This window comes from Salpingoeca rosetta (genome assembly GCF_000188695.1).
Source record: "Salpingoeca rosetta unplaced genomic scaffold supercont1.39, whole genome shotgun sequence".
NCBI lineage: Eukaryota > Choanoflagellata > Craspedida > Salpingoecidae > Salpingoeca > Salpingoeca rosetta.
The window spans coordinates 203,798-219,470 of NW_004754895.1; the positions used below are offsets into that span (position 1 = coordinate 203,798).

Here is a 15,673-nt window from a genome sequence, read left to right on the forward strand (position 1 = left end):
GTGTGTCTGTGTGTCTGTGTGTGTGTGTGTGTCCGTGTGTGTGTCTGTGTGTGTGTGTGTGTGTGCATGTCTGTGTCTGTGTGCAGGTCTGTGTCTGTGTGCAGGTCTGTGTGTGTGTGTGTGTCTGTTTGTGTCTGTCTGTCTGTCTGTCTGTCTGTCTGTCTGTCTGTCTGTCTGTCTGTCTGTCTGTCTGTACCCGACTCTGTACCCGACTCTTTACTCGCCTCTTTACCCGCCTCTTTACCCGCCACTTCTCGCTTCCCTCCCCCACCCGGCAACTTCCTTACTGTCCCTTCTCCTCCCTTCTCCTCTCCGCTCCCCCTAAACTGCAGGCATGGAGCAGCGCGTGTGTGTTGTTGAGGTGAAGCAGGGTGCGTCCATCAAGGTGGAGACGTTACACAGCTTCGAGGACACATGCGGCTCGCCGCGCATCATGATGAACGACGGCTGCGTCTCGCCATCCAACCAGATCATTTGTGGTGGGCTGCTGTGCTGGCTTGCTTGTGCAACGATGCATTGCACGACTGTTTGCTCCTCTGCCTCCACACTTGCACACACATTGAAACGTACACACGCATGTGTACTCACTCGCTCACCCACTCACTCACATGTGTACTCACCCACTCACTCAATCGCTTACTCACTCACTCACTCACTCACTCACTCACTCACTCATTCACTCATTCACCCACTCACTCATTCACTCATTCACTCTCTCACTCACTCACTCACTCACTCACTCACTCACCCACCCACTTTCTCACCCAACAACGACAACTGTCAAGGGTTCAAGGATGCGCAGTTTTCGTTGCAGGAGCGCATTGCGTTTACAAAAGTGGTGCAAGCGGATGGAAAGTCCGTCACCACGCTCGCACGCAACGAGGTGTGCCCAAACGGCAACTGCTTCGTCCATATGAAGGGCGAGCTGCATCTCTTACACATCGAGACGCCATCCAAGCGTCTCATCGCCATCCCTGCCAGCACGCTCGCAGACAACGACGCTGCAACGGCGCCGACTGCATCGTTGCTCGTGGACTTTGGTGATCGCACGCTCTTTGACGCGTTCGAGCCCTCCATATGGCATGAGGCGCTGCTGCCAGATGGGATGTGCTGCTGGCGTGCCGCCGGCGACATTACAAAAGTTGCCGTTGCCATCTTCGACTTTCGCCCGTCCACGCCGCTGCGCAGTGGACAGGTGGTCCAGTTCTCCGTTGATGCGCAGGGCCACGTGGCCGTGGACGCCGTCTACACCACGCCGGGCTCCCCACGCGTCACCCACCCGGCCATCATCATGGTCAGTTGTCTGTGTATGTGCCTGTGTGTGTCTGTGCGCCTTTCTGTGCCTGTGTGCGCGTTTCTGTGTCCATCTGTCTGTCTGCCCAGCTTCTTACCACTGCGCCACGATCATCACCACCTGCTTGACCCCTGCCCACAGGACGGAGATGGATGTGCGCATCTGTGGGCCACGACAGCAGACGAGGGCCTGGTGGATGCAGTCCTCAGCAGCAATGGCGGTGATGGCGTCGATACCACGCGCGTTGGCGCTTGCTTCTCTGTTGCTCTTCCACAACAGCACCAGCCCTTGCCTGATGACACGCCATGTAACCTCCCATACACGCTGCCAAGCTGAACACGCCATGTGTGTGTGTGTGTGCGTGTCTGCTGGCTGTCTGTGTGCGTCTCTGTTGTCTGCTGGCGTTGACCTACAACAACGGTGAGTTGTGTTCTCTGTTCGAATTGTGGCCGTGCACTGTGGAAGGGGTTCTTTACTTACACGTAATCAATACTGTTGTGTGTCGGTTACGCTTGCGTTACACATCGATAATAACAGCCAGTTGCGTCAGGTTGCAGTCTGGAATGAAGCAAGTGAGAGTGTACGAGAGTGTACGAGAGAGTGAGGGGCTTCACGCAGACACAAGCAAACTTCACGCAATGACAGCATCAACGTTGGCGCATGCAGCTACTGCTGCTGCTGCTGCTGCTTGACAACGCGCCGTTATCGTATGTGAGACAGATAGCACTGGCCTGGTACGTGCTCAACGTGCACAAATCCTTTCGACGACGACGATGATGATGATGCTGCTGATGTCGATGATGATGATGATGATGACGGTGGTGGGGTAATGTGGATGATCTGTCCAATCTCGAGATCCGGGTGGCGGTACCGCGTCCATGCCGTCGCACTGCACACAGACGGTGGTGATGGGCGTGTTAATATGTGCGTGTGCGTGTGCGTGTGTGTGTGTGTGTGTGTGTGTGTGCGTGTGTGTGTGTGTGTGTGTGTGTGTGTGTGCGTGCGTGCGTGTGTGTGTGTCTGTGTGTCTGTGTGCGTGCGTGGGTCTGTCTGTCTGTCTGTCTGTCTGTGTGTTTGTCTGTCTGTCTGTTTGTCTGTCTGTCTGTCTGTCTGTGTCTGTCTGTCTGTCTGTCTGTCTGTCTGCGTGTGTGTGCAGCAATCACAAACCTCCCATCGCTTCCTCCTCTTCACCACCTGCTTTCCAGCGTACCCTGATGGGAGAAGAATGAGGTATAGTGGCTTCTGTTCACCATCAGCCGTCATCCTGCCAACAATCTCGCACTGCTGCAGCCCCTGCCATACATGATGCGCGTTGATCACGTCAATGCGTGAGTGGACATGACGCGGTGGGTGTGCGGAGGTAATGCTGGAACGTGGTCGGGCTCCGGGTCAACAGCAGCAACACTAGCAGCAGTGTGTAACACCAACATCAGCAACAACGGTAGCAACAACGGCAGCAACAACGGTAACAGTGGCAAGAAGAAAGGCACCTCGTGCGTGCCGCGCGAGACGGGGTTCTTGTTCACGGCAATCTCGCTCATCCAGTGCTGAACATCCGCTCTGCCAGCAACGACACGTGCACACGCGTGACGGTGTGGGTGGGCACGTAGCACAATGGGTTGGTAAGATCATGTGCAGGTAGCACCATATGCAAGAATCAGATTGGGCTGCTAACACAATAGGAAGCTAAAGCTAACAAAATGGGGTGGTAACATCATGTGCAGGTAATGTAACACCACACAGCAGGTAGGATGCATGACACGACACTCGCGCGTCGACAACGGCAACCGCATCATCTGACGTACGGTGGCAGTGCTTCTTGGATGGGGAACTGGGCCAGAATACGCGCGCGCACTGATGAGGGTGCGCATGTGGTGGCGTATGACGTGGCATTATGTGGTGAACGGGGTGGCTGAGATGGTTGTTGAGGTGGTGGTGCGGTGGGAAAGGCAGGCAATGAAGACAAACAAGTGTGCTTGAAGGCAGAGCAGTCGACGAAGCGCATGCATCCAACAGTTGGGGCAGGGAGGTTGCGACTCACACTCTTCGGCCTCTTTCTTCTTGCTCTGCTTGAGATGGCCCTGTGGTGAAGAAGACCGCCGCGTGCGCGTTTGCGTTTGCGTGCGGGCGTGGCGCGAGAGTGGTGCGGGTGTAGTGTGAGTGTGCATTGGGGGTGTAGGAGTGGACTGGGCTTGAGGGGCTGGGGAGACAAAATGCAGCGTTGCAGCTTGCCGACGCACGGGAGCGAGGCATGCGCTCAGGTGTACATGCACGCGTGCACACGCAACGCAGCACACAGCCACGTGCACAGACCTCGACGTGTGCCCGGAGTGCTTCGGGGGAGTTAAAGGACGCGGGGCAACGCGGCATCGGACACGGGAAGGGGAGGATGCCTGGGGAGTGGAGGTTGTGGGTGTATGCACAAGCAGCCGTCATCAACACCACACCAGCGCAGCAAACACACACGCACACACACGACACGACACTCACATGCACACACACACAATACACAAACACGCACACACGCACGACACACACACATAGATACGCACCAACGTGTTGCATGATATGCCGCACGAGCCATGCTCGCTGGCCACGCTCGCTCTTGATCTGCACCACAACGCGAATGCCATCCAGCAGTGAGAACATAGACGTGCGCCCACACACGCACACACACACGCACACACACACGCACACACACGCGCGCGCACACACATACACACACAGAAACACACATACACACACACACAGACAAACACACCGAGCAGTTGTGCCAGCGGCAGGTGTAGTCACTGCACTCGTTCACGTGCTGCTTCTCCGCATGTTCCACCACGAGCTTGGGCAGATCCGCGACAAAGTCGCACCCCTCCCACTTGCACGCGACCACCCGCGCTTCCTTCCTGCAAGCGCAGCGGCGCCGCCATGCGTGTGCGTTCGGAAGCGTGAGACACCTGAACAGTTGAAGGAGGGGAAGGAAGGATAGCAAGGCACCGTCGCAGACAGGGCGGTGCATGCGGAGCAATGAGCGCGCAAGTTACACGCACTGGTGCGGTGCATCTCGCGCGCGCACGAAGCGGCGTGGCGTGCTCTGCTTTCTCCTCTTCGTCAGCGGCGTGGCGTGCTCTGCTTTCTCCTCTTCGTCATTGTCGTCGAGCACGTTGCTGTTGTCCGCTTGCATCATCACAACAGCACAACAGCAACAAACCAACGTGCATTCTCATCACAACACAACAGCACAACAGCAACAAACCAACCCACCCACTAACCACACAAGGGCACGCGATGAAGCTGCTGAGACGCAACTTCGACAATGAGGGCGGCGGGGAGGTGCGCGTGGAGGCTGTGGAGGCCGAGGACATGTGGCAGCTGTACAACCTAATCCACGAAGGCGACGTGGTGAAGGCGAAGACGTCGCGCAAGGTGCAGAGGGAGACGGCCACCGGCTCGCAGGTGTCGGAGAAGGTGATGCTCAACCTTGCCGTGCGTGTGGAGGACATCGACTTTGATCCTGAGGGCTCAACCATTCGCCTCAAGGGAAAGAACGTGGAGGAGAACAAGTTTGTCAAGGTCAGGACGCCTCTGCGTGTGCGTGTGTGTCTGTGTGTCTGTGTGTCTGTGTGTGTGTGTGTGTGTGTGTGTCTGTGTGTCTGTGTGTCTGTCTGTGTGTGCGTGTGTGTGTCTGTGTGTCTGTGTGTCTGTGTGTCTGTGTGTCTGTGTGTCTGTGTGTGTCTGCATGTCTATCTCAGTGCGGTAACGAGCCGTGTCGTCTTCTTACGAAGTGTTGGTACTCCTGATCGTCACAACACCAACAACAGCTGGGACAATACCACACGCTGGAGCTTGGACTGCGGCGTGCGTTTACGCTGCGAAAGACAGAATGGACCTCTGTCGAGCTGGAGCGACTCGGTATGTCTCTCTGTCTGTCTGTCTGTCTGTCTGTCTGTCTGTCTGTCTGTCTGTCTCTGTGTGAGTGTGTGTGTGTGTGTGTCTGTCTGTCTGTCTGTCTGTCTGTCTGCTCGTCTCCACGTTTCTCCTTCCTTCCTTCCTTCCTTCCTTCACTCCTCTCTTCCCTCGCCCATCCCTGTCCTCCTTCCTTCCTGCCTGTCACCCACCCCTGAATCTTCCCCCTCCCCACTTGTCATCTCCTCGCCCTCGTGAACAGAGCTGGCCGTCAACCCAGTCAAGTCTGCTGATCTTGCAGCCGTCCTCATGGAGCCAGGTACGGTCACTTCTCATACTGCACAACATTTCGCAGGCTGTCTCTTTTGCTTCGCGCCATACACCCTCCTTCCCCTTGCTCACCCTCCTCCACACACCCCTTCACTGATATGCAAACACGCCAGGCAAGGCAAACGTGTGCTTGATCACCACAAATATGACGCTTGTGCGCGCCAAGATCCTCGTCAACATTCCCAAGAAACGCAAGATGAACGCATCCGCACGCGACAAGGTCTGGGTCTGTGTCTGTCTGTCTGTCTGTCTGTCTGTGTGCATGCGTAAACTTGTGCCAACTCTGCCTGCCACCAACCTTCATCGCCAACCTTCATCGCCAACCTTCATCGCCAGGCGCTGACACGCTTCTTTGACGAGGTGTTCCAGGCCATCCGCAAACACATCGACTTTGATGGTGCGAACGCCTGCTTTTCTTAGCCACCACCTCACCGCCCCTTTCGCGCCAATTGCTCACGCTGCACACTGCTCAACCAGTGTCTTGCTCACATGCTGTGCTGTGCCGTGCTGTGCAATGCTGTGCTTTCGTGCCTGCCCACCTGTGGCTGTCGCTGTTGTTGTGGTGGTGCGGGTTTGTAGTTGTCAAGGCAGTCATACTCGCCAGCCCCGGCTTCCTCGCTGTACGTCACCACGCCTGTATACGTTGTGACGACAGTGGTGGTGGTGTCTGTATGTTGTGGTGATAGCTGAATGGCTGGAGCCGTCGGCTTGTTCTTACGTTCCTCACTCATATGCATGTGCTCTGTGTGTGTGTGGTTGCAGGAGGACTTCTTGAAGTATATGTTGGCAAAGGCGACGCAACATGACATTGCAGCTATCAAAAACAACAAAGGATGCTTTATGACCGTCACATGTCCTTCGTCGCACGTGCACGACCTCAAGAGTGAGTGGGCTGCAATTGCAGCGAATGCATGCCTTTGCGCGTGTGTGTGTGTGTGTGTGCGTGTGCGTGTGTGCGTGTGCGTTTATGTTGCTCATTGATGTGTTTGTTCTGGTGTTGCAACAGCTGTGCTGGCAAATGAGGAGGTGCAAGCGCGCGTGAAAGACACAAAGGTGAGGCAACACTTCATGCCTGCTTGACGACGACGACGACGATGATGATGATGATGCACGCTTGCCGTTCACACACGCGCACGCATGCACGCACGCACACATGCACACTCACACATGCACGCATGCACACTCACCCTCACACGCGTGATAGGCGGCGCAAGAAGTGCATGCGCTGAATGCGTTCTTTGAGATGATGAGCAAAGAGCCCGACCGCGCATTCTACGGCTACAAGCACGTGCTCTTGGCGACGGAGAAGCACGCTGTGGAGACGCTTCTCATCACAGACTCACTCTTCCGCTCGAACAACATCGTGGAGAGGAAGAAGTACGCAGCCCTCGTTCTCATCACAGACTCACTCTTCCGCTCGAACAACATCGTGGAGAGGAAGAAGTACGCAGCCCTCGTGGACGCCGTTTAAGTTGTTGTTGTTGCTGTTGTTGTTGCTGTTGTTGTTGTTTAAGTTGTTGTTGTTGAAGTTGTTGAAGTTGTTTAAGCTGTTGTTGTTTAAGTTGTTCTTGTTGTTGTTTAAGTTGTTGTTGTTGTTGTTTAAGTTGTTGTTGTTGTTGTTGTTGTTGTTGTTGTTGTTGTTGCTGCTGCTGCTGTTGTTGTTGTTGTTGCCACTGCATTGTGCTGGTACCGTGTCTGTACCGCTTTGTCGCTTCCATAACTCAGGGATGTGCCTTGGCTCTTGCCACCTTTGTCTCAACTGCCCTGCTCAGGGAGTTTTCGAGCTTACACGTGTCTGGGGAACAGCTTGCACAAATAAGCGGTACAGATGCCTGCCTTACCTTACGTGCTTGCCTTGCTTACGCGCATGCTGCTGTTTCCAAGTACTTGTCCACCCTTCACGCCCGTACGCGCTCACGCACACGTACGCAACGACACAGGGATTGCGGCGATCCTGAGATTCCCCCTGCCGGAGATTGAGGATGAGGCGGACAGTGACAGCAGCGATGACGATGATGGCGACGATGATGATGGCGATGACGACGACGACGAAGAGGGAGGGGATGGGGATGGCAGAGGGCTAGAGTAGGCTGTCGTGTGCGTGTGCGTGTGGCTTTTCTTCTTGCTTGGGCCTGCTGTTGCTGTGTAGGAGCTGTGGGAGAGCGGGAGACGTCGGTGTAGCATGTCACTTTGATGTCACAATCGTTGCGGTGGTACACGTGTAGCCAAAAAGTGAAGATTCGCCACACCATCACGTCATCTTGCCATTGTGAGGTGTGTAGTGTTGTGCTCCACAAAGCATTAGCATGGCTGATCGATTAAGGGGTGTGCCTGCACATGACTACATGAAGCAAGAACATGTGCACGCAACATATAAGCGAGAAAACGGCTGATGGCTGGAAGAATGAGGAGAAAACAAGAGCAACACGTGAAGAGGGGGGAGAACCATTGCGACAAACAACGAGGGATCTGGAGATGCGTACAACTTCAACGCAGACACACTGTTGTGAGGCAACACAACAACGCCTTGAAAATAAGTGCTCGGCAATGTGACAAGTCGTTGTGATGGCCATTTGTTGGCCTGGTGGGCAAGATACGCCGATACAAGAATACTTGTTCTCACATCATCACAACACCTAGACCTACACGCGCTCTGTCTGTTTGTGCAACGCTCCAACGGACTTGAGGACTTGCGCTTTGTTCTTTGCAGTCTTGTGCCAGCTGTTGTCGTTGCTTGTCATTGCATGCTCAGATGGCAAACAACAACAACAACAACAGCAACAACAACAACAGCACCCTACATTCAACAACACGACAACAACGACTGCACGCGTTTTACACGAGGCTGCCTCGAACACTCCTCCAACTTGCTACGCTTTATCGTGTCGCAAACGACACGGAAATCCGGCGCCATTTTTTTCAACGAACGGCGACACAACACCTCACGCGACGATGAGCACCACCCTGCTCGGCGACGAGCTGGAGCGTGTGTTTGGCACGACGGACCTGTACAAGTTGTTTTGCGTGGAGCGGGATGCAAGCCAGGAGGATCTGAAGAAGGCCTTTCGCAGACAAGCGCTCAGATACCATCCAGACAAAGCAGGCAGCGACCCGGAGGCCACCACCAAGTTCCAGCTCATCAGTCGTGCGCACAAGTTCCTGTGTAGCCCATCTCGGCGAAAGGTGTGCTTCGTCACCGATGCTGCTGCTACTACATTGACTGCGCCTCACGCTTGTCTGTGTGCGTCTGCTGTATCAAATCGCTCATGGATCATGCACACAACACACACACACACACCATACAATACGCGCACACACACACACACACACACACACACACACACACACACCATACAATACGCGCTGTTTCGCTTGCAGTCTTACGATCGCACCGGTGTGATTGATGACGAGGACCTGCCTTCCGACCCAGACTTTTCTTGGTACTTGAGTCGTTTGGAATGAGAGCAAGAGCGACAGCACATGCTTGCTGCGACAGACAGTCGTTTGGAATGAGAGCAAGAGCGCATATCCGTACCCTGCGTTTGTACGCGTCTCTTGTTTTCACACACACACACACACACGTACAACTGCGCAGGGAGGAGTACTGGCATGAGCTGTTCCCGGCACTGACTGAGGAAGACATCGCCAACTTCTCGAGTTCGTACAAGGGATCCGAGGAAGAGGACGAGGACCTGAAGACGGCATACCGGCAGCACGAGGGCGATTTGAAGGCCATCTTCTCCTTTGTGCCGCTGAGCGACCCGCTGTCAGACCTGGACCGTTTCCGCGCCAAGATTGAAGCGTGGATTGCTGCCGGCGAAGTTGGCGACTACCCGGCGTTCAGAGACAAGAAGAAGGAGAAGCTGCTGCTGCAGCAGGCGAAGAAGGAGGCCAAGCAGGCTGCAAAAGCCAAGGCAGCGGCAAAGGCATCTGCAACTAGGGGCAAGAAGACAAAGGGGAAATCAGGCACACGCAACAGCGGCAGCGATGGCGGGGAAGACCTTGCACTCATGATTATGCGGCGGCAGCAGGAGCGCAAGAAGGCGTTTGCAGACCTTGAGCACCGGTACACCAAGGGCAAGAAGCTGCAGGACATGCCCTCCGAGGACGAGTTTGCTCGCATTCAAGCAGAGCTGGAGGCCAACAGAAGCAAGCGCGCCAAGAAGCGGACAAAGTAACGCGTGCATGCTTCTTGTGCATGTGTGTGCGTGTGTGCGTGTGTTCGTGCATGCTTCTTGTGTGCGTGTGTGTGTGTGTGTGTGTGTGTGTGTGTGTGTGTGTGTGTGTGTGTGTGTGTGTGTGTGTGTGTGTGTGTGTGTGTGTGTGTGTGTGTGTGTATGTGTGTGTGTGTGTGTGCACCCTCGCTTTCCTGCTGGCCTCTGTGTGCTGCCGTTTCTTCTTCGTTTGTATTTGTCAAGGGACCTTAAATGAAACGAAACCCTCCCACACAAGCAAATGCACCAAACCCAACAGACACACACACACACACAGACACACACACAGAGACAAACAAGCACAGACGTGTGCGCGCACATCAGAGCTGGAGTTGTGCGAGGTCTGACTTGAGGCCGTTGTCGCCCTCCGCCGCCGCTTTTGCAATCAGCTCCGGCAGCGTGATGCTCAGCGCCTGGTGCAGTGACAGCCTGGCAAGTTGGGAGGGGATGGCGGTGCAGTGAGTGGAGTGGGTGAGTGGGTGCAGTGAGTGAGTGAGTGAGTTAGTGTGAGAGTGGGTGAGTGAGTGAGAGAGTTAGTGTGAGAGGGGGTGAGTGAAGATCATCGTCAGCAGTGGCACCCCCTCCCAGCAGCATCAGCAGCAGTTTGTGTGTGGCAACTCACCGTTCGCTGCGCGTTGCCTCGCGCTTCCAGCACTTGAGAATCCCCGCCAACACACGCACAAGATGCAGCGGGCGGTTCGCCTTCAGCATGAACTGCTGCTGCTCATCATGTGAGGTGGTGGATGGTAATGGGTGGCGATGGTGTGAGGAAAGAGCACTGGAGACGCCGAGAGGCACGAAAGAACCACAGCGCGCACACACACACATAGACATCGAAACATCAAACACACAGACACACACACACACAGACACAAAGACAGAGACACAAACACACAATCACGTACGCACGCGCGCGCGCACACACACACGCACACACACAGAGACACGCACGCACGAACCTGCTCGACGTCGAGCTTGCAGTAGAGGTTGAAGAGGAAGGACCAGTCGTAGCCGGCAATCTTGTGCAGTTTGTCGACAACCACCATGGTGTCTGTCCCGTTCTCGGCCAGGTACTGCTCCATCCACACCGCAATCAAGCCTGCAGGCAGGACAAGGAAGGGCAAGGGAAACAGAGGCAATGTCAGCATCGTCAGGCATCGGTCAAGAGGTGGATGGCATGAATATATGCATCTTAGGAAAGGGAAGCAGAGAGGCGCAGAAAGGTACAGGCAGACAGACACACAGCCACACAGCCACACAATCACACACACACACACACAGATACTCTCTCACTCACTCACACACACACACACACACACACACACAATCACACACACACAATCACACACACACACAATCACACACAACCACACACACACACACACACACAGACACACACAGCTCCCCCTTCCCCCCCCCCTTTGTTACGGACTTGGAGCCTCTGTGTCGTCGTCCCTGAGGGGCTTCATAATCTCGGCCAGGCGGGTCATCACCTCCTCCACCACCTCCAGCGTGTCGCGCCCGGGGATGCGGCTGGCGTGCTGCCACGTCTGCTGCACAATGTTGTGCCAGATCTGCGAGTGCTCCTTTGGCGTGATGCGCCCCTGTGCGAGACGCTGGGCAAGCTGGCACTCGTACAGCCGGAACGGCTCCGAGAACCGACGCAGCAACTGCACAACAGCACACGCGCACATGGCGAGCGGTGCGTGACACGATCATGCCATGCATGGGTGAGTGATGTGAGTGATGTGCATGCGTGAATGAGTAGGTGTATGTGGCGACGAGAGTGCGTGTGTGTGTGTGCACGTCAGTCAAAACACGGTGTACATCAGCAGAAACAGAGACAGCACACGGAGAGCGAAACGCACGTCATCAAGCGGCCACAATCTGCTGTTCAGCTGCACAATGGCGGCATTTGCCCTGCAATCATCGCAACAGTGCACAGTTGTGTAAGAACAACCGAAGTTTGGGCAACAACATCACACCTTCACCATGGAGAGACGTAGGTCCACACACACCCACACCCACACACACACGACAGCAGCAATTGGTGCGCGTACTCCTGCTGGTGGATGGCTGCGGCGTCCTTTGCGGCGTCGAGGGCGCGGATGACCTGCTCCTGGTGGTACGCCGCACGCTTCATGTCCCGCAGCGTTCGCAGCAGCTGCGCAACGTGCTGCGCCGTCCCCATCGCATCTGCCCCCTGCATGTACCGGCTCTGGCTCTCCAGGCTGCAGCAGTTTGGAGAACAGGCAAAGGACGCGTGTGTGAATGTGTGTGTGAATGTGTGTGTGTTTGAGTGAGTTGGTTGGAACGTGGGTGTAGAGGTGATGTGTGTTTGAGTGAGTTGGTTGGAACGTGGGTGTAGAGGTGATCATTGGGGAAGATACAATTAAAGTGCCGACGACGCAGTGAGCTGGGTGACGCGCTCCTTGAACGTGCGGTCGTCATTCCTGCACCAACACGCACAACAGCCGTCAGGAAATGAACTGCAGCACACAAACAAGTTTGGTGCACGGACACAAATTACAAAGACACACAAACAAAGACACACACACACACACACACACACACAAACAAACGCGCGCGCGCAACACGTGTTGAACGTACGAGAGGCGGGCGAGCTGGCACGCTGTCTCGGCCAACCGCTTTGCATTGCGCTTCTCCCGGAAATAGTCAAACTTGAGGCTCAAAATCTACACACACACACACACGCAAACACACACACACACACAGGAGCACGTGAACGCGTTGAAGGATGAAGTCAACTGAAATGATGATGACAGAAAGCACACACACACACACACACACACACACGCAAGCTGTCGCGCTGACCTCGCGCAGGGCCTTTGGATCATCGGAATATTTGTCCTCCACGCGCTGCAGCCAGTCCTCAAGGAACGGCGAATTCAACTACACACACACACACACACACACGCACACACGCACACGCACACACACACACACGCACACACGCACACGCACACACACACACACACATCCACCCACGGCCCCACCCCCAGCCACCCACAGACCCCCAGACAAGCACAGGTATTTTTCCCTGCCACCCCCCCCCCCAACACAATGACATGCGACTCACGACGGCAATTTGGGCGTGGAGGTCGCGTTCGTACTGCTGTTGGGCCGGGCCCGTCTGAAGCGCGCGGCCAAGCAGCTCCGTCAGCATCGTGCGCAGCTGGGCACGGGGAGGAGCAGGAGAGGGACAAGGGGTTGGCGACATGGTGTGAGAATGAACGGATACGATGCACAAAGAATAGACACAACACACCACCCCCACAACGCACCCCACCACACCACAGAAAACGACACCGCACCACAGTATACGACCCCACAACACACCACAGCACACCTGTTCGTAGCAGAGTTCGCGCTCCTCGTTTGCGCGCATGCCCTCAATGTCCTCTGGGGGCTCGCCGCGGCGGTAGTACGTCACTGCGGGCTCAAGCCGCTCCAGCTCGGCACACGTCAGCACAAGCCGCTGCACACACACACGCATGGCCGTCGTGGGCGTGGTGAGACGGCGGTGCAGGTGGTGATTGCAATGATAACACGGGTAACAAAACCAAACACACACACACACACACACACACACACACACACACACGTGCAATCAGCCTTCCTAGCCTGCGACAGCGCCATGCAACACGTGTTCGCTTACGGTAATGCCTTCCCAGTGCTCAAGCTTGAGGAGACGGGTGCAGATGTCAGCAAGGCCGCGTGTTGTGTTGTCGTCCTTGAAGATGCGCTGATAATCACGAACGACACCCGTCAAATATCGGGACGCCTCCTTGCGGGCGGCCGCTGCGTCCATGCCGGGCGTGGCCAGCACTTGCTCAGCACGCACCAGCTGCTCTTTGGCCTGCGCACATGGGAAGGAAAGCAGTCGGTGTTCGTGTGAGTATGAGGGCGTCAACGGTTTGGAATCGCTCGCGACGTGCAGCAGGGGTACTTCCTTGGTACTTGCACGCACGTATACAGACATCTAAACAGGCAGACAGGCAGACATCTACACAGGCAGACAGGCAGACGGACAAACAGGCAGATAGCCAGACGGACAGGCAGGCACACACACACACACACACAGACACCCACACAGACACACAGACACACAGACACACACAACCACTCGCCCACCTTTGACTCGAGCATGGCGCGGGACGAGTGGAAGAGCGGGCACGCGTCATGCAGCTCCTTCGTGCGGCGGGAAAACGTGTCAGACTCATTTGCGCGCACCAGGCGCATGAGCATCTTCTCAATGAGCGTGCGGGCCAGCCTGTTGCCCTCGCGCGTGGTGGCCAGGTCCCAGAAGGAGATGCTCTCAAGCATGGCGCGCTCCTGCGACGAGAGATCGCCTGCGAGCGTGGTGAACACGTCCGGCTCCTGCGTGAGAATCGCCCACAGCCGCAGCGCCTGCTGCACGTACGTGATGAGCACGCTCGCGGTGTAGATGGACGCACGCTCCTCATCGCGCGGGGCGAGCTTGCCGCCAATGGGTGCGGCGATGGGCTCAACCTTGTCGTACACGGCAACAAGCACGCGCTGGAGGCCATCCATGAGGGCGAGGGAGGAGGAGAGGACGGCCGGGTCGCCAATGGAGGCGGCGGCACTGGCAGCACCGAGCAGCGGGCGCTTCCAGTGGAACGTGCGGGCAACGCGGCCAATGAGCTGGAACACCGCATCGTGCCGCCCAGAGAGCACAAGCTGAAGAGGGGGCGGGAGGAGGAGGGAGGGCGTTGCGGTGGGTGAGGGAGAGGACAAGGGGCGAGTGAGTTGAAGTAGACGAGTAAGGAGCGGGTGGGAAGTATGGAAGCGAGCAAGCGAGCAAGCGAGCAAGCGAGCAAGCTAGGTAGTGATCACACACACAGACACAGACACAGACACAGACGCAGACACAGACACACATGCACAGACACACGCTACGTACATCGGGCTCCTGCTCTGGCTGGCCGACGAAGCTGTGCTGCTGGAAGACGGCGGGCCTGTTGAGGTGGAACGGAGCGCCTCCGTGGTGCCGCAGCGCCTCAACAGCCTGCCCAGCGGACACACCTGCACACACACGCACAAACACGCACGCACGCACGGACACACACACACACACACACACACACACACAGACGCAGTTGAGGGAGAACGTGTGAGTCGTCGTGTGTTAGGTGGGTGTCATTGCGTGAGAAGTGGACAGCAAAGCACCGCGCGACAATACATCAGCTTGTAAACACGCATACACACACACACATGTATACACCCACACAGGCACCCCCCCCACACACACATGTACCTCCCTCCTACTCCTCCTCCGTGCCATTGACACGACCTGGCGGTGGGTTGCATGCAAGCACGAGCGCGGCAGCCGACGCTTCGCGCACAAACGCCTGCTGCTTGATGCTGACTTGGAAGGGTGGCAGCCCCTGGAGCACCGACTCTGGGAAGGCCGGCTGGAAAAAGCGTGCAGCGCCCGAGGCATGGCCGTGCTCAAAGTGATACGCCAGCGTGTCCACGGGCCTACGGTCCTCAATGTAAAACGTGCCCGCAGATGTCAACAGCACAAACTGCGTCGGTGGCATGTGCTGGGTGATGAGCTTGTTCTGGTACCGCTCCGTGCGCAGCGCATCGCTCAACTGCAGACATCGCGTGCACCGTGTGTGCGAGTGCGAGTGCGAGTGAGTAGGTTGTATGTGGATGAGTGCGAGTGCGAGTAAGTGTGTGAGAAGAGAGAGAGAGAGAGAGAGAGAGAGAGAGAGAGAGAGAGAGAGAGAGAGAGAGAGAGAGAGAGAGAGAGAGTGAGTGAGTGAGTGAGTGTGTGTGTGTGTGTGTGTGTGTGTGCGTAGTGAGTGTGTGTGTGTGGTTAGGTTAGGGTTAGGGTTAGGGTTAGGGTTAGGGGTTTAGGGGTTTAGGGGTTTAGGGGTTAGGGGTT

General features: G+C 56.2%; 5 protein-coding genes across 5 annotated transcripts in view; 3 read left to right on the forward strand and 2 right to left on the reverse strand.

Moving 5' to 3' along the window:
* The window catches only part of PTSG_11086 (uncharacterized protein), a gene marked incomplete at its 3' end in the record, with an annotated part of 5,536 nt that extends 3,906 nt beyond the window's left edge, over positions 1 to 1,630 (forward strand). Inside the window, exons 2-5 of the mRNA XM_004987948.1 lie at positions 333 to 348; positions 371 to 479; positions 786 to 1,294; positions 1,436 to 1,630. Of these exons, the coding sequence (XP_004988005.1) occupies positions 333 to 348; positions 371 to 479; positions 786 to 1,294; positions 1,436 to 1,630 (829 nt within the window). The remainder of the gene's footprint in view (positions 1 to 332; positions 349 to 370; positions 480 to 785; positions 1,295 to 1,435) is intronic.
* A 210-nt stretch (positions 1,631 to 1,840) lies between these two features.
* On the reverse strand, positions 1,841 to 4,475 carry PTSG_11087 (uncharacterized protein; the record flags this gene model as incomplete). The annotated part of the gene is made up of 10 exons (XM_004987949.1): positions 1,841 to 1,852; positions 2,033 to 2,183; positions 2,505 to 2,587; positions 2,785 to 2,854; positions 3,100 to 3,148; positions 3,336 to 3,375; positions 3,608 to 3,687; positions 3,847 to 3,904; positions 4,056 to 4,194; positions 4,339 to 4,475. 10 exons carry the CDS (start codon positions 4,473 to 4,475, stop codon positions 1,841 to 1,843), a joined length of 819 nt encoding a protein of 272 aa, XP_004988006.1.
* Positions 4,476 to 4,576: 101 nt separating this feature from the next.
* Positions 4,577 to 7,613, forward strand: PTSG_11088 (uncharacterized protein; the record flags this gene model as incomplete). The annotated part of the gene is made up of 11 exons (XM_004987950.1): positions 4,577 to 4,861; positions 5,110 to 5,200; positions 5,457 to 5,518; positions 5,643 to 5,744; positions 5,861 to 5,921; positions 6,104 to 6,144; positions 6,287 to 6,407; positions 6,531 to 6,577; positions 6,729 to 6,953; positions 7,301 to 7,346; positions 7,465 to 7,613. The coding sequence occupies 11 exons, from the start codon at positions 4,577 to 4,579 to the stop codon at positions 7,611 to 7,613; spliced, it is 1,230 nt and encodes a 409-aa protein (XP_004988007.1).
* Positions 7,614 to 8,447: 834 nt separating this feature from the next.
* Positions 8,448 to 9,811, forward strand: PTSG_11089 (uncharacterized protein). The gene is made up of 3 exons (XM_004987951.1): positions 8,448 to 8,707; positions 8,903 to 8,964; positions 9,120 to 9,811. Exons 1-3 carry the CDS (start codon positions 8,477 to 8,479, stop codon positions 9,700 to 9,702), a joined length of 876 nt encoding a protein of 291 aa, XP_004988008.1. The 5' UTR covers positions 8,448 to 8,476; the 3' UTR covers positions 9,703 to 9,811.
* Positions 9,812 to 10,058: 247 nt separating this feature from the next.
* Positions 10,059 to 15,673, reverse strand: part of PTSG_11090 (uncharacterized protein) — a gene marked incomplete at its 3' end in the record, with an annotated part of 8,933 nt that continues 3,318 nt past the window's right edge. Inside the window, exons 8-21 of the mRNA XM_004987952.1 lie at positions 15,074 to 15,377; positions 14,684 to 14,805; positions 13,894 to 14,460; positions 13,418 to 13,618; positions 13,109 to 13,237; positions 12,839 to 12,934; positions 12,574 to 12,651; positions 12,349 to 12,434; positions 11,799 to 11,969; positions 11,607 to 11,658; positions 11,171 to 11,408; positions 10,698 to 10,837; positions 10,361 to 10,461; positions 10,059 to 10,167 (exon numbers count right to left, since the gene is read on the reverse strand). Coding sequence (XP_004988009.1) covers positions 10,059 to 10,167; positions 10,361 to 10,461; positions 10,698 to 10,837; positions 11,171 to 11,408; positions 11,607 to 11,658; positions 11,799 to 11,969; positions 12,349 to 12,434; positions 12,574 to 12,651; positions 12,839 to 12,934; positions 13,109 to 13,237; positions 13,418 to 13,618; positions 13,894 to 14,460; positions 14,684 to 14,805; positions 15,074 to 15,377 — 2,394 coding nt within the window. The remainder of the gene's footprint in view (positions 10,168 to 10,360; positions 10,462 to 10,697; positions 10,838 to 11,170; positions 11,409 to 11,606; positions 11,659 to 11,798; positions 11,970 to 12,348; positions 12,435 to 12,573; positions 12,652 to 12,838; positions 12,935 to 13,108; positions 13,238 to 13,417; positions 13,619 to 13,893; positions 14,461 to 14,683; positions 14,806 to 15,073; positions 15,378 to 15,673) is intronic.

Coding starts and splice junctions, on each gene's coding strand:
- PTSG_11089 (XM_004987951.1), top strand. CDS start 8,477: ATGAGCACCACCCTGCTCGGCGACGAGCTGGAGCGTGTGTTTGGCACG. Junction 8,708..8,902: donor GTAGCCCATCTCGGCGAAAG/GTGTGCTTCGTC, acceptor TTTCGCTTGCAG/TCTTACGATCGCACCGGTGT. Junction 8,965..9,119: donor TCCGACCCAGACTTTTCTTG/GTACTTGAGTCG, acceptor ACAACTGCGCAG/GGAGGAGTACTGGCATGAGC.